Source organism: Dysidea avara, chromosome 4 (assembly GCF_963678975.1).
Source record: "Dysidea avara chromosome 4, odDysAvar1.4, whole genome shotgun sequence".
Taxonomy (NCBI): Eukaryota; Metazoa; Porifera; class Demospongiae; order Dictyoceratida; family Dysideidae; genus Dysidea; species Dysidea avara.
In genome coordinates this window covers 39,994,642-40,013,823 of record NC_089275.1, presented here as the reverse complement: position 1 = coordinate 40,013,823, position 19,182 = coordinate 39,994,642, and the positions used below count along the sequence as shown (strand labels likewise).

The following is a 19,182-nucleotide window of genomic DNA, read 5'->3' as shown; positions in this document are numbered from 1 at the left end:
TATCCTTGCAAACATCATGCAGCACGTTAGCTTAGCTATAATTGTACTCCATTGCTTTAGCATTTATGCACGTTATCAAGTGCTCAAAGATTTTTTGGTGCTTCTTTTGCTGCAAGCCAAGCTATGTACAAATATCAAACAGAATTTCTGTAACCACAGGAAACCTCCCTTCTGTATGCTAATATTTGCGAAGAAGACCACCCTAGCGTTAAAATGCATTAATTAAAGCACTGAGCATGTGATCTAGTACATACCAAGCAGTCTCCTATTCCAACTCCTCCAGCCTTACTAATACAAAATGATGAGAGTTTTATATTAACTGGTTGAAATGCTTTATTTTTCAAGCAACTTATACAACCAGCTAGGCTACAGTACTGTCTATGGGGAGTAGGAACTTTAACCTCTCTGATATCCTGATTAGAGATTCTTTATCAGTATAATATACTGACCTCCATGATAATCTAACTCAATAATTTTTGCTTCTGCATGACAACTTGAATCGTAGATGTACTGGTTTAAATAGTCCTAGTAGTAAAATCTTATATACTGGCAGACATGGCAGTAAGGTATAGACAAACGAGTGGGAAACCACTCATAATGTAAACACAAGGAGATCTTGTGTGTGGGAGTGTGGAACAAAACTATGCTCCTCCAAGCCCACAGCCATGATTGGATACCAGCTAGCAAGCAAAAGGTATGTTGCAAATTAACTGACAGCTGGGAGTGTATAGCCAATTTGTTACGTTGCTGAGTATAACTAATTGATCAGTCAATAGCTAGTAAGCTGCACCCAATGAAGAGTAGAGACCCGCCGATTATGCTCATAATTTTACCTATTATGCTATGCTGCACCGCTCAAAAATTCACCTATTATGCTTAAATTAATGCTCAATATTTACCTATTATGCTCGATTATGCTCAATGTTCATGCCTTAGTTCATATGCTTTGCTACTAGTTTAACACTGTATAGAAAGAAAAAAATGAGTGGCTGGAACACAAATAATAAATTCTTGCTGCTTGCCTGCATGTAAGAGACAAGATCGATATACTCTAATAGAACAGTCAGTTTGATGATTGTTCTATTAGAGTTACTGACTGCTCTATTGCAGTATATCTATCTTATTTTGCAATTGTCATTTTTCCAGCAAGAGTTTACACTATCGTACAAATATTTAACCTATTATGCTGGCATTATGCTCAATGCTTTTAGGTACCTATTATGCTCAAAATTATGCCAACATAATCGGCGGGTCCCTAATGAAGAGTCATATTCAAGAAGACAGGAAATTCTTCAACTGTCAGAGAATCCACAAAATAATTTGCAATAGCTTCTCTATAACAGCGTCAAGCTTTACAAAAGGCATATAATTTATGGTGTATATCTGCCTATATAGCTACATATGTGTGTGTGTGTGTATATATATCCACCCCAAAAACACCTTCGCTGTAAAAAAGGCGCACCCAAGAAACTACAAGTACCTGGAACCCAATGTAAAAAACAAAAAGAAAAATCAGCTTAGCTGAAGTGAAAAGTAACTGGTAACTTAAAGAGCTGATATCTGAAGCGGCCAAGAATACAGTTACTAAAGTTTAATCCATGCAAGAACACCTTGGCTATAAAACAGGTGTATACATGAAAGTAACTGGCAACTGAAATGGCTGATATCTGAAGCGGCCAAGAATGAATGGTCATATACAACTAATTCAAAAATTTAACACTGAACCTTTATAATTCAGCTGTGTTCTATATTCACTCTTGCTGCATCGTAAAGTAATTTCTTTAACTCTAATTGGCTGGTAATTTGGCCGCCTTTTTTAATAGTCAGTATAATAGAGCAAAAAAAGGTGGCCAAATTACCAGCCAATTAGAGTTAAAGAAATTACTTTACGATGCAGCAAGAGTGAATATAGAACACAGCTGAATTATAAAGGTTCAGTGTTAAATTTTTGAATTAGTTGTATATGACCATTCATTCTTGGCCGCTTCAGATATCAGCCATTTCAGTTGCCAGTTACTTTCATGTATACACCTGTTTTATAGCCAAGGTGTTCTTGCATGGATTAAACTTTAGTAATGGTATTCTTGGCCGCTTCAGATATCAGCTCTTTAAGTTACCAGTTACTTTTCACTTCAGCTAAGCTGATTTTTCTTTTTGTTTTTTACATTGGGTTCCAGGTACTTGTAGTTTCTTGGGCACGCCTTTTTTACAGCGAAGGTGTTTTTGGGGTGGATATCACTCATTTTTGTCAGTGATAGACTCTACATTTGATTTAAAAGGTAATTTTTTGGAAATGAGCAATTAACATTAATGCAGAATATTATCTTGGAGAGTCAGTAAAATCCATACATAATAATGATTGTTTCATAACACCGTAAATTCAGAAGTATGAATTTACGATGTAGTATGACTGTTCTATTAGAGTAAATTTATCTTTACTGCCTGCACGTCATGAATATATCTCATATCTGTGCATGTTAAATGCTTCAGACACCTAATTAAACTTGCAAGTGCCTAATTAGTTCACAGTTGCTACACAGCTATAAATACATTTGTAATTGTTATCATCATAATCATTTATCATGTTATAACCATTTTTAAATATTTTGGTCACAACTTCAGGATTAGAGCAGCAGAGAAAGGAATAGAGGACTCAACCATCAAGACTTGTATATGGGAGATGGAACAGTATTGCGATGGACAATGCCGGTACTAACCCCTCAAGGGTGTTGCAGTACAGTATAGATGCAAGACCAGAGCCTCGATCGTCACCTTTTGACTGTGGTCACAACTTCAGGATTGGAGCAGCAGAGAAAGGAATGGAGGACTCAATCATCAAGACTCGGGGAGATGGAATAGTATTGCCATGGACAATGCCAGCACTAACCCCTCAAGGATGTCACAGTGCAGTATCGATACAACCACTCCAACCAGTGCATAAGACCAGAGCTCGATCATCACCTTTTGACTGAAATTTTTATACTTGATGAAGCAATTAAAACAAAAAAGTTGTAGTACTTGTACTTTCCTGAGGGAACATGTCCCCAGAGTCCCAGACTCCCTTGCCTGTTCAGCAGAATAATAGGATTGAGCCTTACTACCACTTTCACCTTTATTCTTGGCCTGAATGTACATATCAGCAACATAATACAGTAGCTGTAGATAATGCTAGTTAATGCCCCTAGGCAGAGCTATAGGGGTGGGAATTTTTCCCTACTATCATACTATCATAGTAGTTCTTCTCGCAGTTCTTTTCCTGGCCATCATCAACTGCTGTAAAAACATTAGTCTCGTCCCCCAGACCCTTCCTCAAGCATGCTTATCACACAAAAATGACTTAGTTTAGCAGTGCACAAACAATTATTCATTGACAGCTTATACTACACTTATCGCATTGTTGAACCATGTATACCACCAGAATCCACCAGATTGACAACTAACACGTGATCTATTTAGGGGAAATCTCGTGGAAAGTCCCTAATTACCTTAAGCGGACACTCATGATACGTGGTTTTAAATTGAATGGTTTAAGAATGTAACTGGATGGTGAGGCGTACTTTAATCGGCTCGACTTTACTGAGAAACTCGAGCCCCTCGTGAGAAACTACATCGCTTGAGCAACGCTTGAAAAAGTAAGAGTCCGGCAAGAATACTGAGGGACTCTATGATATATGCTGGTCTTGAATGCTAACGAAACGAGGAGTGAAGTTTGTGCAACGTGTCACATCGCCACACACTGATTCACCGTGTTTGTGCGATAGGGTTTTTGGACCTGTACACCAGATGTTGAAAGGAAATTCATTCCACCACATGTTGAAAGGAAATTCATTCCAACTTGTGAAGTTATTGGTATACTCATTGTTGGGGTCCATGGGGACATCGATGATCATTTACCAGTCAGCTGTAAGTAATGTCACAACAGAAGGAAAGGAACCATTTCCATACCCCTATGGCATACTGATTTTCCAGGTCAGTTTATGTACACCCAACCACAGAAATGTAGAACTTTGGTTGCAGGTGGAAAATAAACACCTTTTTACTCAGTTACAAGAGATTCACCCAGCTGGGATAAAATGTTGAAGTGAATGTCATTAGTACCTACTTGCGGTTCATCAGGTATTGGACAATTCCAAGTGTCCAGATTATGCAGTTGTCCTCATGTTCAAGTTTACACGTTTAGGCAAGTTCCACAACATCCTATAATCTATTACTATATCAGTGTGGAATAATGCTTATATAATATTTTTCATATTCCAGGCTTTAGGTATGTGTATTGTATTTAACACCTGCTTGTTGGTTTTTGCAGGCCATCTGGTCATACTGGTTTATCCATTAGCAGTTGAATGTGATCATGGTACATATGTAAGTTGAGACCATGCAAGAACAAAGATACAGGTGTCATGAATTTCAGGTCAGTTACCGTTCAGAGGGGTTGTATTATTGCAATTGTTCTTTTTGTAGTTATCAATTATCAGTGACCAGTTTGTGATAGCGTACTTTTGTTTGACTAATGACCAAATGTTCTGGTTTACATGCTTACCCAACAGTTATGTTACTCACTTAACCTGCATATGGGATATATATTTTTAGTTCATTTTGATTATTCATCCTTTATTGGTACAGCCTGGCATATTGATTTTTTGCACATTCTCTTTTTAATTCAGTGCCTGCTGGATTGTTTCGTCAGATATCGAAACAGATGTCTTTGGTGTTGCGACCAATGTTCCAGGTCAGTTTGCATTTGTGTTTTATTTAAGGTTGACTTCAGTGCCTGCTTATTCTTTTACAGGTCTCGGTATTGAGTGTCATGATTTCAGGTCAGTTGACGTACAGAAGAATTGTATTATTGCAATTGTTGTTTTTGCAGTTATCAATTATCACTGTATACTAGTGATGTGAATTTGCAGGTCAGTCTACTCAGATGTATCAGGCGTAGTGTTGATGGGTTCGAACAAGTATCCAGTGTAGACTGTAGTGGCATCAAGGGTGTTAATTTCCAGGTCAGTTTACATGTTGTGATGTTAGTGATTTTTTCCTAGTACCCAGATATTAAGTGTATTGTATTTAATGCCCACCTGTTATGTTTTTAAATTATGGTATATCAGTGTAGACAGTGCAACAGTAAGCCTTCTGTGTTGTAGTAACTATTTGTTTCATAATATTATGCTGTTGTCCCGGAATGGCACAATTTTTGGGCAACCAGTGTGAAGTCCAGTGGTACAAACATTGTATTATGACCAAGTTGTGATAGCGTACTTTTGTTTGACTAATGTCCTAATGTTCTGGTTTGACTAATGTCCTAATGTTCTGGTTTAACATGCTTACTCAACAGTTATGTTATTCATTCACTTAGCCTGGGATATAATTTTTGTTCATTTTGATTATCCGTGCTATTATTGACACAGCCCGGCATATTGATGGGTTCGAACAAGTATCCAGTGTAGACTGTAGTGGCATCAAGGGTGTTAATTTCCAGGTCAGTTTACATGTTGTGATGTTAGTGATTTTTTCCTAGTACCCAGATATTAAGTGTATTGTATTTAATGCCCACCTGTTATGTTTTTAAATTATGGTATATCAGTGTAGACAGTGCAACAGTAAGCCTTCTGTGATGTTGTAGTAACTATTTGTTTCATAATATTGTGCTGTTGTCCCGGAATGGCACAATTTTTGGGCAACCAGTGTGAAGTCCAGTGGTACAAACATTGTATTATGACCAAGTTGTGATAGCGTACTTTTGTTTGACTAATGTCCTAATGTTCTGGTTTGACTAATGTCCTAATGTTCTGGTTTAACATGCTTACTCAACAGTTATGTTATTCATTCACTTAGCCTGGGATATAATTTTTGTTCATTTTGATTATCCATGCTATTATTGACACAGCCCGGCATATTGATTTTTTGTACATTCTCTTTTAATTCAGTGCCTGCTGGATTGTGTCATCAGATATCGAAACAAGTGTTTTTGGTGTTGCGACCGATGTTCCAGGTCAGTTGCATGAGTGTTTAATTTAAGGTTAACTTCAGTGCCTGCTTATTCTTTTACAGGTCTCAGTATCGTCATGCTGACAGGTTAACTTCAGTGCCTGCTTATTCTTTTACAGGTCTCAGTATCGTCATGCTGACATACAAGAAATCATCACTATTGTTGGAACTATTTTTAGTCAAGTCTTGATGTGATGTTAATTAACGTTGTTACACATTGTTGTATGTTTACCATATGGCAAGAAATTATCATGGCCATCATGAAATTTGAATATGTGACTGGGCCTGCGAAAATAGGGCATGTGGGCACATGATTTTTGCCTACTTTTTCAAACGTCTATCACTCATAACTCTTTGTACCATTATGCTATAGCAACGTAATTTTCAGCTCTTAGTAAGTATTTAATTGGCTTTATGATACAAGTTACAGAATTCAACTATTCTGTTTCAGTACTGAGATATGACCTGTAGAATGACGAGATGTAGTTTGTGCCCACATGCCCTATTTTCGCAGGCCCGGTCACATATTGTGTAAGTTGTGTGGACCAACCCCAACTCATACATGGTCACTGGCAAACCACGAACCACATTCGAGCCACAACACCACGAACCACATTCGAGCAATCCATTACAAAATTTTGTTGCACCATTTGTGTGTGCATAATACTTAATGAAAGCCACAACACAAGCTACATGGTACACACTACATAGAGGTGGTAACCCCTAAAGGTTTGTTACCTTTTGTATTCACCTTATCGGCCTTTGTGGTTAATCTATTAAAAATTACATGTAAATAGAGAATTGAAGAGTATGCTTAAAGCACCTTCGCTAGTGATTTTGTTCTTCAAACCACAACTGGCGATTTATAAACGCTCGCATGGGGTGTGGTACTAAATGGAATTTAAAAGATTTCTGCTTAAAACGCCATCCCTGGGGAACTTACAGTTCAGCACGCTGTCACAACTTGTTTATCAGGCATTAGAGTTTGTGTCCACGTCGTGTCTTTAAAAGTTATTGTAGGGATTAGAGGTTGATTGAAGAAAATACGCGTATAGGCAAACCAGGATTGGATAATGTCAGTGCTAGATGGACTATACAAACACGGCTATGTTGACTGGTATAACGTGACAGTAGTTGTAACATAAGGTAGAGAAATAAAGTGAAATACGCTTATTTTTATTTTGCGATGGTTACTTTTTTATTTTAGCGAGGTCGCAAGAAAACTATGATGATGATGATAACGACTCCTAAAGATTTTTTATCACGTAACGCAATACAAATCTAGTCTGGCGCCGCCCGCCCCTTCGCATGGAGTAAGGGTCTGGTATGCTTAGTATCACCGAGTTGTTCTGGTGGAATTTTAATTTATGTGAATTACGTAAGAAAAATGGCGGCAACGGAAGTCTATTGCTTAGCTTGTGGTATCGATATTTCCTCCGCGAATGGAAACCGCTTGTTACAGACAGAGAAGTCTCGTGTTGTCGTTCCATTGTGGTCTGACCTTTGTAGTGAGGAGCTGGAGAATCGTGGTTTATTTCATGAAGAACTCGTGATTTTGGACTTGGTGTACAAGCACAATGGCAAAATGTGCAGAAAATGTTTTAGCACTTTTAACAGATGTGTGAACTTAATAAAGAAGTTGAAAGGGCCTCTTTCAAAAGCTTTAGATATTGTGCAGAACAACGGTAGTTTGTGTTTAATAGAGAACATGGAAGCTCAAGATAACGAAGTGCCATGTACATGTGACAATGGGAACTGTCAGAACACACCTTCTTGCAGTCGACTCAGTTCCCCAGTGCCCAAAAGGCTTTGTTTAGAACCAGTTGGAGTTGCTAGTGAATGTGGAGAGTCTCCAGCTGTGATGGTTTGTGGGTTGCACATTATAATTATGTTAATGATATCGGGGTACTTTGAATTGTATACTTATTTATATGTAGCAAGTACAGTATGAACTTTGAAAGTGCTATACATGCATGTGTTGTTATTTTTAAAGGTTGGTGTGAAATACAAAAAACGGCCAAAGTCTTACTATCTTACACCACGGCGGAAAAGGATTGGTAACGCTGTAGGAAGAGGCTGTAGAAAAGTTATTGCCCAGGAGTGCATAAAAGACACAATTACCAGAAGGTTTCTTTTGGAGCAGTTAGCCAGACTGATTAAATCCGAGTTGAAAGCCTTATGTTCTACTAAAGAAAGTAATATGCTGTACCAGAAAACCAATGAGGCTCTGAACCAGTTTTCCTGGGATCAACTGATGTCAGAATTGGAATCGAAAGCCCCAGTTTTATTGTACATTTTGAAAGTTTGTACAAGCACCAAGGGCCAGAGGATCAATACCAATGCAGTGATTGGTATGTGTATAGCTATCATCACTAAACACAGATACTTCAAAATGAGTTTGGTGCAAAGAATCATCTCCCTAATTCTTTACAGTGGTCATGCTAGCAAACAGGTATTCTAGTGACTTGTTTGCTTTAGCTAGTCTGCTATAATTCAACAGGTATTTCAACGTCTACAAAGGCTCAATCTTTGTTTGTCTCACCAAGTGACAGTAACACTGGTCAAATCATTAGGAGAGGATTTTGATAATCAAGTACTGAAGTGGAGAAAAGCTTTGGCTACCACATTAGAAGACCAACAAGAAGTATGTATGGTAGTTTGCATAAGCCTCAACAATTATATTGTTACGTGACCCAAGTATTTCTGTATGCCTTAGTAGGGCAAATTCAATTGGAATAGCCACAATATCATAAACTGTTTAACAATTGGCTAAATCTTAACTTTTATATAATTATGGTGTCATTCATATCATTGTTTCTTTAGGTGGATGCCATTGCAGAAATGTGTGATATGCCTGGAACATGTGTGTTCTCCAGTAGTTCTGATGAATCAGACTGTGATTCAGACCAATCAGAAGAAGGACCAACATATTCTATTTTAACTGATAACGAAGTGTGTGACTTTGATGATATTTCAGTTGGTTCACAAGATGACGCACCAGAATTGGCAATTGATGAATCTTTATGTTCTCCATTTACTAATGAAGAGTTCGAAACAGTTCTGATTTCTACGGATCCCATTTGCAGTAGCACTACTACCAGGGGTGATGAAACAGTTCTGATTTCTGCGGATCTCATTTTCAGTAGCACTACTACTACCAGGGGTGATGAAACAGTTCTGATTTCTACGGATCACATTTGCAGTAGCGCTACAACCAGGGATGATGAAACAGCTCTGATTTCTACGGATCCCATTTGCACTGCTACCAGAAATGAAGAAACAATTTCTAGGGATCCCACCAATGATGATACAGTTCTGATTTTTGGGGTTCCTGATGCTGCCACCGTTGATGAAAGAACTATCAATCCCATCAACAATTACAAACTTATGGGGGACAACATAGACATTTCTATTAAGAGTAGGTATATGCGTGCTGGTGCACATCTTCACAATCAGTCGCTCCACTATTTTCAGTTTTTAGCAGTCCGTGACAGGATCGATTTTAGTGAGTTGGAGACAGTCCCAAAACAATTGTGCCATAACAACTCATCAAAAATAGCTAAGGAGTTATTACCCAACACTAATACTGATCATACATTGCTCTCAGATTTTTCTGTGATTGTGTCACGCATTCTAGCAGCAAACATACCATTCTTTAAGTTTGCTGTAGCTGATGTTGCTACATGGCACAAGGACCACAAACATTATGAGGAGATGAGTTTGAAATCAGAAGTGGTAAGCAGTATAATAATTGTCTATAATTATGCTATAGTGTGTAAGTATGTATATGTTGAGCTGAGCCTTGAGAAAGCAGCTAAAAATGAAAAAAAAATGGAATAGTGGTGACAATAATAGTGCCAAAAGCAGGCATGTACAGTTTAGTTCCGTCATAAGTTGAGGAAAGGGTCGTAACAGACTATGGACTTTACTAGCTTAAGAAATACATGGCTAAAATTTATTGTTCAGAAATAATGTTGTCTCGTTTTGGAGTGGAAAAAATTGAAATAATTTTAGTGGGTCTATCAGTACTGCAATTGAAATAGTTTTGGTGGGTCTATCAGTACTGCAATTAAGCCAAATTTCAAGAACTTGTGTAAATCCATCAATGAGTTGTGTGTTTGGGAACTCAGCTCAACTTGGACATACAGTACTACAATACTATGTGTCTTGCAGGTGCCATTGGGTGTTTTATTACTTAACGAAAACAAAGGCGATGAGATGAGATGATCAAAATTGTTAACCATATGCACCAGTATGTGCCAATTGTTGAGCACACAGCAGATGTGTTGGTGCCAAGCATCAGTGATGTAGTACAAGTTGTGAAAACTGAGTGCCACCCAATTCTCTTTGGTGGAGACCAATTGACTGTTGCTCGAGCACGTGGATCTCAAGTAGCAATGGCTGATGGTTGTTCAGTGTCCAAAAGAATGGAAGGTCTGATCCCTGTGGTCGAGGATTGGCATGCCAGAGTTGTGTTGGCTGAAGTAAGCTTGCTAACATGGATTATAATGCTATATGTTATGTAAATTTGCAGGTTATATGGAAGTATTTTTATAAAGAGCAGTCTGCAGGAGAACATGGTACCCTGTATCAGTTAAAAAATCTGATTAATTACAAAAATGTCCCGAAGAATCCAAAGTCCAATTTTAATGCAGTAGATGATTTTTTAGAAATTGTGATAACTGCTTACGTAATACAAGGAGCTCTGCATTTGTTGCACATGTCCAGTATTGATAGCGAACCAGATAGTGCCATAATTGCATCCCCTGAGTTGCTATGGACTAAAACTGATGAAGAAAGAAAGGAAGTTTTGATGGAAGTTAGCAAATTGTTTGTTGCTGAATATGTTGACTTTTCACTTAACCCACCAACACCAACCAATACTAGTGATTATGTGTATGATTACACCAGGCATTTTATTAGTATTGGATGTTTTTATTTGAATTTTAAAGATGCTATTAAAGAGGGGGATGGTGAGAGAGTTCTAGAATGCTGGCGTTACTTGCTCCCTGTGTTCAGAAACTCTGGAAGAAAAAACTATTGTTATGAAGCATTCAACATGTTATGTCAGTACTATTTTGATTTGCCTCCTCTCCAAGCTGAACAGCTATTGTGGTGTCGATTTGTCAACACCCACAGAATTAGGGGACGAAACATTCCTTTAGATTTGCACCAAGAACATCTTAACCGGCTTTTGAAGGACATAAACAATGGTATTGGTGCAAATAAAACTGAAGAGGCGATAGTTAGATCTTCAAAAGCTCTGGGGACTCTGCATAATATGCTTTCCCAGTTTGATAAAGATAATCATTTGGATAATACTAGTGAAGTTCATCGTCCACCCTCTTGTAAAAGGGAATTGAACAGTATAATAAAAGAACTGAAGACACATCAAGTTTTTGAATTTATTGATGGCAGAACACACAAAACCTTTCCTAAGCCAAGATGCATCCTACGCTTACAGCCTAGAAAAAAGTCAAGAAGTGGTTGAAAGATCACATAAAGAAGCGGTATTTTAAGTGACACAGGTACATTTAGAGTGCATTAAACACAAAATAATTCATTGACAGTTTTACAATGTGTACAACGACAAGTTTTGACACATACGTCACAGCATGTGCATGGAGTACTTGCATTGTAGCTATACCCTTCGTAGGCTTCAAAAAGAATTTGGCGTCGACACTGGTCAGTGTTAACCATATACTGCTTTATGCTTGTATCCATGTCGTGGGTTGTCATTCCCTTGACTTGCATTAACAGTGCAAGTGACAACGAGCCACTTCTTCCTGAACGTCCTGTTTCCTGTATGTAAGAGTCAGTGCTCTCTGGTGGTCCCAAGTGGATTACTTGTGTTACACCTTGACAATCCACACCCATTCCAAATGCCACAGTTGCTATGACTACTCGGAGACATGATGGTGCACAAAACATCTTCAGTATGGTGTCTTTTATCCATGGATAAGTACAGCTGTGGAACATACCCACAAGTCTAAATTGTGGTAGATCAGGTGCATCCAAAGGTTCATTGAACTCATTACCCATCACCTTTTTAAAGTATCGATATAACTTGCCACAGTAACTATGTTTTTGGCAATAAATTATCGTTCTAGGGAACCTGCATCTCAACCTACGTAGTTTATCAGCCATTGTGAAAAATGCCTCTTCTATACTGTCACTTTTTCTAACATAATAAATTATATTAGGTTTGCAAGGTGACACTGCCACAATTAAAGGGTTCCTCATTCCCAAAATCTTGCTGACATCTTCCCGAACGGCTGTAGTAGCAGTGGCAGTCAGAGCTAGCATGCATACTGATGCTGGCACCAAAGATCGTACTTCATGAATACGCAGCATTGTCTGACGAAAAGTTTCACCCCACTTTTTAACTGTGTGTGCCTCATCTATGACCAAGACACGCAAGTGCTCTGCATATACAGGAGATGATAATAGCCCTCGCCATCGTCTGGTTAACAGTAATATCTCAGGTGTAAAAAACACGATCCTATAGTGGCCATCAATCACTCCCTGAATAACATCCCCATCATCTTGGTCTCCTGATATGAAGGCTGCTGGAACTCCTTGTGAAGAGAAACGTGTAACCTGTATAACAAAGGAAAGACGATCATTTTATTGATGAAATTGAGTGTTACAACAATAACATTTGTGTCATTACACATATATACAACATTTTTGTATACAGTACAGAACAAAGCACTTGCACTACTAACTGTATGGGGGTATACGAAACTGGTATGCAAATCAACATAAAAAATGGCTGCGTGCCATGCCTGTTCTACCCATGCAGTGAGTTAAAACTTTTAGTCTAACCTGATCTTTCATGATGGCGATCAACGGACTCAGTACAACCACAATGGACATCGGTACTCCCATCAAACGGTTAAACACGCCGGGTAATAGAGCAAAACAAAGGCTTTTGCCATAACCAGTTGGTAGCACTGCGAATACGTCTTTCCCGCTTACCACATTGGTAACCACTTGCAGCTGTTCATCCTTCACTCGATTTGATTGGTTGCACCAGTTTTTGGTAATCCGGTACAACTCGGTGATACTAAGCATACCAGACCCTTACTCCATGCGAAGGAGCGGGCGGCGCCAGACTAATACAAATCTATTGAGAGATGTTGCGTAATTTAGGACTAATATTGCGAAACCGGCCCTACACGTAAATAACTCACAGTAGTGGCCGCGCGTCTTTTAATTGGGCGTGCGCTTTGTAGTTTCTTGGCCGCGCGACTCACTACCGTGAGTCTTGATATAAATAATGTAATTCCAATCCAAAATAAACAGATTTGATTTATACTTAGTCAGTACACCAGAAGACAACAATGTATTGAGGAGTGAGACTTCCTGTGTTAGGGATGATGACAGTGATGTGGCAACCATCTCTGGCATATTGCTGCTCTCTGTTAAACAACTGTAAGGCATCAAGATTGTATTCCACTCTGTAATCACAGTTACCAAATCTCTGAGTAGTAAACACAACTGAGTATATGACTTGGTTTCCATCCATACGAGCATTTCCATCAGCAAGGAAGAACCCACGTTCCTTGTTTCTTTCTATAAGCTGAACTAAGCCACTTATATCAATACCGTCTCGAAGGGAGACAGCATAACCTGGACTCCTGAAGATGGCACTAACAGAAAGATCTCCACCAGAAGAATAAATGTTACGACGAAGTACCCGCATGTCTTGGTCCTGCAGAGTGAGTAATCTTTGTTGATATTCATTATAAGGCACATTGATCATAAGGTCAGTTTTTTCTGTTCTCCGTTGTTGTCTTGTAACAGGTTCAAAGACAGCCACACAACGAGATCTATCTTTGTCATCATTATAACAAACAAAGTTGTGTATTCTGTGTGTCTTCCTTAACTCATTGGCTCTTCTGTTTAGGTTTCTTGTACTAAGCCCATTTTCAATTTCATATTGTGAAGCATCTGGAACACTGCAGAAGATCATTGAGAACAAAGTGTCTTGGCTATCAGTGTAGGTGTTCATGTGGCAAGGAACTCTGTTTCTTTTTCTACCTTCTTCTACAAAGTTTTCAAGTTCTCCAAGGTAGAAACGTTCAAAGAAAAATGGAGTGCTGGATGGTAATGGATTTCCCTTACATGGAGTCAGTGCTATGTTAAAGATAACATACATGATATAAAATACTGTCTCAATGAATTTATATTTATGACTGGGCATGGGAAAACTGGTCTTATCGCCCCTTGATTTTTCATCACAAAGCTACACAAATACATCATCTACATTTCACTATCGAAATTAAACAGTCTTGATCACATGGCCTACTTTTGCTGGCTGCCTTTCCCCAGCCCAATGGCAATCTGTGCAAGAAGTATAGAACTCTGGCCAACCTGGAGATGGCTGTATGTAGATGTAGAGCTCTGTGTATGGTGTAGAATTAGACCTATGCTATAAATGTCCTTTCATTTAGGCCACTGAATGGCCCATAATTTGGCCTGATTCATCTCTAATTGTTCCTTTTTTATTTTGTTATGAACAACCTCTTTCCCTCCATCCCCCCCCCACCACCCTATTAGAGCTTGCCTGAAACAGTCAACCTCGAGTTAAAAACTATCTAAAAATGGCAGGAAATTTCAGTAGCTGTTGGCTACTTGTACAGTGAATGCACTAGTATGTATGGAATTGGTATAACTCGTGTGAAAATTTTGCACGTACATAGCTTCAATCATTACAACACTTACACAGCTAGCATTTCTTAATAGGCAATATGACCAGTTTTGCATTACAACAAAGTAAAGCATGTTGTGTTACAGTAAAGCATATACTTACCATCACACTGATCTGTCTCAATACATTGACCATTTCTCAATACTTGTCCTTCAGGACAGACACAAGTTGGTGTACAATCAGATGAACAAAATGGTGGTGACTGGTAGTTGTCACAAGTTAATTGACAGAGGGAACCACATTCCTTGTATACCCGACCTCCAATACAGTCATCAGCTGTAAAGAGAGAAAAAATGTGTTAATAGATGCTGTATAAATCTCTGTGTGTGGGTGAGTATTTATTTTTAATAGAGTAGTTAACCATGTACACAACTTAAACTTACAGCATCCTGTCACATCTCTCCAAGTGCTCACATCAACTCCAGCATTGGCACATGCTCTGGCATAATTAGCCATCACATTACAAGAACAAGTGTCTCTGTTACGTGTCCTAACACATGTACAATAATCAGATTCACAGTTTTCAATGTAGACTTTAGGATCAACAACAGAATGACAAGAATCAAAGGGAGCATTGTTCAACATGGCACAGTCTCTTTGTGCTCTATTCATATTTCTTTCACTGCAAGTGTTGTTCAGCCTTCTATCCCTGCAACCTCCTGAACTGTCTTCAGTCAGCCAAGATTTAGCAAACCTCCTAACACCAGAGCCTGTGGTTCCATCTCTCATTCGATAATCATCAGAATCATCCCCATTGTAAAAACCACACAAGCCACACAACTGTCTCCTTAAACTGCTACTAGCCGACACTTGGACACTACCAGCATCATCCCAAAAGATATCTAAGTCTCTGTCTTCAAAGGTAACATGCGGATAGCTACCAATCCATTCTACTTTAACTTCTCCAATAGACATCATGCTACCATCAACTGCTGCAAAATTCCTGCCATTAATTGTTACCTGATTTTTACCTCCCCTCAACATGATGACAAGGTTTTGACTTGGAACTGTTACAGTGACCTGGTCAATCAATACACTGTCTGAGTCAAGAGCTCTTTGGGTGACAGTTATAGTGAAGTCATCATTGTCACATGGTTTTGCCAGTACATATTCACAGCTTCCAAGATAAGTGTACTGGCTACCATCAAAAGTTTTGTAGTGACCATAGAAATATGCTTGGCAGTAATCAGTGTAACAGTCTCTTGGTTGACATTTCCAAGTACCCCGTTTGCATACACAACTTGATGAACAGTTCTGAGATATCGTTCTGTTGTGTTCATAGAAAATACCATTGAAATAGCAGCCAGCTCGGTCAATTTTTTCACCTACATAAAAATACAGTCAGTATATTATGCATATAGCTGAACTGAGAAATAAAAATTACAGTAAATGAAGGCAGTTGGGTGTTTTTGCTTTCACCCAAGTTTGGAGATAAAATATCTTCAAACCCATTATATGTACATCTACAGTGTCAATAACATGTCAAAAAGCAGAGAGTATACCATAGCCACCCACATAGCTAGGTATTCTAGAATGATTTGGTACTATATCACATGTCTGTATGACATCTAGCTTACCACATTGTCTGGCTTTTCCAGTATAGACAAGTCTGTTAGTAGTTTCTGCTTGTATTATTGTTGGTAGAAAACCACCTCGATATGTTCTCATGTTGATAGCTCCTCGTGTAGCCTCATCTTGTAATTGTCGTTTGATCTGTGCTGGAGTGTAACTTGGAAATCTCTGTAGTAAGAGAGCAACAGCTCCAGCAACAGTGGAACAAGCCATGGAAGTACCACTCATTGACACATAATCCCTATCACTCCTAAGTTCAATAAAATAAACACAAATTATACGTATGGTTAAAACACCTTAATGCATGCAACTATGTTACAGTACCATTCATAATAAATATACCACTTACGTGTAAGAGGCACTTCTTATCCACTGTCCTGGAGCAAGTATATCTACACAACGTCCATAGTTACTGCCAGGAGAATTAGATTGTGAATTGAACCAATACAACTGGTGTCCTAGGACAGGTGAAAAAATATTGATTAGTACTTATGCAACAACACAAACTAAAGTTTTAAAAATATTTCTGCAATTGTGCAACGACATCATGTACATACATATGTGTAAATGTACACATGTAATACTTTCACACCTCCGATCAAAGACATGTATAGCCCAGATATCAAAATTTAGATTTATGTAATTTCTGTAGCTTTCTTAAAAAAAACCCACAGTCAGACATGCTTACCAGGTGTTGTGGAGTTTGGATCTTCAGCTTCTTGTATTGCTCCCACATTAATAACAGCTGGTGAATTTGATGGTGAAAATCCACAAGAATCCTGACGAAAGTTTCCTGCAGCAGTCACAACTACTATATTGTTAGCAACAGCCTCTCTGATGGCATCATTAACAGCTGGAGTGATTGGTCCAATTAGAGACATCAAAATTACTGATCTTCTTCCAGTGCTTCTGGCACGACTGATGACATGATTGATTCCATTAATAACATAAGAAAAGAATCCTGCCAATTGACTGTTCAGAACTTTGATACTGTAAGGTAAAGAATTCAAAATTGAGATTATATAATGTAAAGAATTTAGTGTTCCATATGCATTACACTCTGATAAGTACAGGACACTAGTCACTGGTCTACGTATGGTGTACACATATTTAAGGTGGTAAAGACGGCCTCTCGGCCTCTCTATCTCTAATAAGGACACTTTTCCCAATACTTAATCCCACAAGATAACAAGCACACATCACTATATACACTATACCTGAATACTCTAGCTCCCCATGCTACTCCAGTTAATCTTCCAGCAGCCAATCCTGCACAGTGAGTACCATGACCATGATCATCATCTCCTCGACCACCAAACTCATCACATCCACCAATTGATGCACGTCCTCCAAACACTTGATGACTGTATCTTATACCAGAGTCGAGAATGTACACATCTACTCCATTTCCTGTTAGACAGTGCAAATGTACTCTTAATCACATTAATAGTAGTTACATGTATAATATTTTACTTGTACTAGGCATAACTGTACAGTGAAGTATGCATTAAGCTACCTTGAACTGGAGGACAGTAGTCACCATCAAGAGGTAGAGATCTCTCATCAAGACGGTCAATGTTCCAGCAAATTTCATCGGGCTCACATGATCGTCGACAACTGCAATTATCTGTTTCTGTTTCATTGTCTGGTTTCAGTAAGTCAACACACATTGGCTTGTCTTCTTCTACTCGTTCAACATTTTTGTTTTTCAATATCTGCAGTATGAACAGATGCGCATACATGAGTGTTATACATTTATGTACATGTGTGCTATGGACAGTTGAAAGGTTATGTCTATGTTTAGGCTAGAGCAACAGTGTGCTACTAGTTATAGGTTAGAGCTACAACTCCTAACTATGTGGTATGCTGCAATAGCCCATACTAGGAAAGCTACAATTAACTATTAAATAAGCTGAAATACACATTCTAAAAGTAATTCAGATCACGTGATGTATTGTATCGACATCTCGAATTCTGAAAAATATATCGATACTTTTTGATATCAGCAAAAAGTCTATATATAGCCTAACACTAGCCCATACTATATGTACACACCTTATATGTGGTGGTACACTGTTGTAAGGTACTTTGTGTTTATTTCCCTAGCTAGTTTAATACTAGCTACACTAAGTTTCTGAAAAATCCTGCTACAGTCTATGGCTAACCTGCTCTGCTCCATCATTAGTAGTGGTGACAACAGATATTCCGTTAGTGATGTTGAAACCATCTCCTGCTACAGCAATCAGCTGTAGGCTGCTTTGTCCATTTACATTATCAAACGTTCTTCCAAACATCCGGCTACTCCCCTTACGTGCAACAACCAGAAATCGTCTAGGGAGGTTAGACTGTATCATGAGTTCTTGTTGGGCTTGCAGTTCAGCAAGGCACCCACTCTCCGCAGGGTTGGTTTCTGGAGCCTGTGCTGCTGGCCTTCTGGTTGGTCGGGTACGTTGCGCATACCCTGTAGCTAGTAGCAAGCAAGCTATAATCGTCAGCTTAATCAGCCACACGTTGAGAATCTGTAGTAGCTGTGGCGTCACTGGGGACGCTAACAACGACCCTTCCTGACTAGTACCCTTAGACATCATAACACGAGGCCAATTCTTATTAGAGCACACACACAACTGATTCACGTGACAGCTTTTACATAACTATATTTACTAATTACTAGAATTACAATGTCACTGTTACATTACTCCCCGCCTTGTCAAAGCTCGTCTCGAGCGTCCAAAAATCTTGCTGGGCGTTTGACTTGCCTCCTCAGTGAGTAACGCGTGTTCTTCCTTGACTCGAGGAGTCCGCCACGATTCGGAATCACGTCGAAGACCTCAGGAATCACTGGAATCAATCAAGGAATCATGGAATTATGGGAATCTGAAGCGGAATTAACTTTGTAATTAGAAATATTT

At 38.8% G+C, this 19,182-nt stretch overlaps 4 protein-coding genes across 10 annotated transcripts; 2 read left to right on the top strand and 2 right to left on the bottom strand.

Annotated features, from left to right (window-relative positions):
* The first annotated feature begins 3,380 nt into the window (after positions 1-3,380).
* Positions 3,381-6,257, top strand: LOC136252113 (uncharacterized). 7 transcript variants are annotated; one of them, XR_010699361.1, is made up of 9 exons: positions 3,381-3,969; positions 4,018-4,180; positions 4,307-4,411; positions 4,665-4,729; positions 4,790-4,817; positions 4,908-5,000; positions 5,406-5,476; positions 5,925-5,989; positions 6,049-6,257. XR_010699361.1 is itself a non-coding variant. In XM_066044491.1 (9 exons), exons 4-9 carry the CDS (start codon positions 4,401-4,403, stop codon positions 6,173-6,175), a joined length of 429 nt encoding a protein of 142 aa, XP_065900563.1. In that variant the 5' UTR covers positions 3,381-3,707; positions 3,762-3,969; positions 4,018-4,180; positions 4,307-4,400; the 3' UTR covers positions 6,176-6,257. The 7 variants fall into 7 exon arrangements, 2 of the variants coding, with proteins under 2 accessions (XP_065900563.1, XP_065900564.1); XM_066044491.1 differs by lacking the exon at positions 5,406-5,476 and having other exon boundaries at positions 3,381-3,707; positions 3,762-3,969; positions 4,868-5,000; XR_010699358.1 differs by having other exon boundaries at positions 3,382-3,969; positions 4,868-5,000; positions 6,105-6,257.
* A 330-nt stretch (positions 6,258-6,587) lies between these two features.
* Positions 6,588-13,060, top strand: LOC136252111 (uncharacterized). Its single transcript, XM_066044488.1, has 7 exons — positions 6,588-7,131; positions 7,193-7,849; positions 7,979-8,437; positions 8,486-8,629; positions 8,809-9,720; positions 10,159-10,469; positions 10,520-13,060. The coding sequence occupies exons 2-6, from the start codon at positions 7,373-7,375 to the stop codon at positions 10,210-10,212; spliced, it is 2,046 nt and encodes a 681-aa protein (XP_065900560.1). The 5' UTR covers positions 6,588-7,131; positions 7,193-7,372; the 3' UTR covers positions 10,213-10,469; positions 10,520-13,060.
* LOC136252112 (uncharacterized) lies at positions 11,484-13,254 on the bottom strand. The gene is made up of 2 exons (XM_066044490.1): positions 12,814-13,254; positions 11,484-12,585 (listed from the first exon to the last, which is right to left on the bottom strand). Exons 1-2 carry the CDS (start codon positions 13,060-13,062, stop codon positions 11,530-11,532), a joined length of 1,305 nt encoding a protein of 434 aa, XP_065900562.1. The 5' UTR covers positions 13,063-13,254; the 3' UTR covers positions 11,484-11,529.
* Positions 13,255-13,270: 16 nt separating this feature from the next.
* On the bottom strand, positions 13,271-18,863 carry LOC136252110 (uncharacterized). Its single transcript, XM_066044487.1, has 9 exons — positions 18,439-18,863; positions 17,790-17,988; positions 17,491-17,683; positions 16,962-17,263; positions 16,623-16,731; positions 16,279-16,523; positions 15,085-16,026; positions 14,804-14,977; positions 13,271-14,127 (listed from the first exon to the last, which is right to left on the bottom strand). The coding sequence occupies exons 1-9, from the start codon at positions 18,859-18,861 to the stop codon at positions 13,307-13,309; spliced, it is 3,408 nt and encodes a 1,135-aa protein (XP_065900559.1). The 5' UTR covers positions 18,862-18,863; the 3' UTR covers positions 13,271-13,306.
* Between the last annotated feature and the right edge of the window lie 319 nt (positions 18,864-19,182).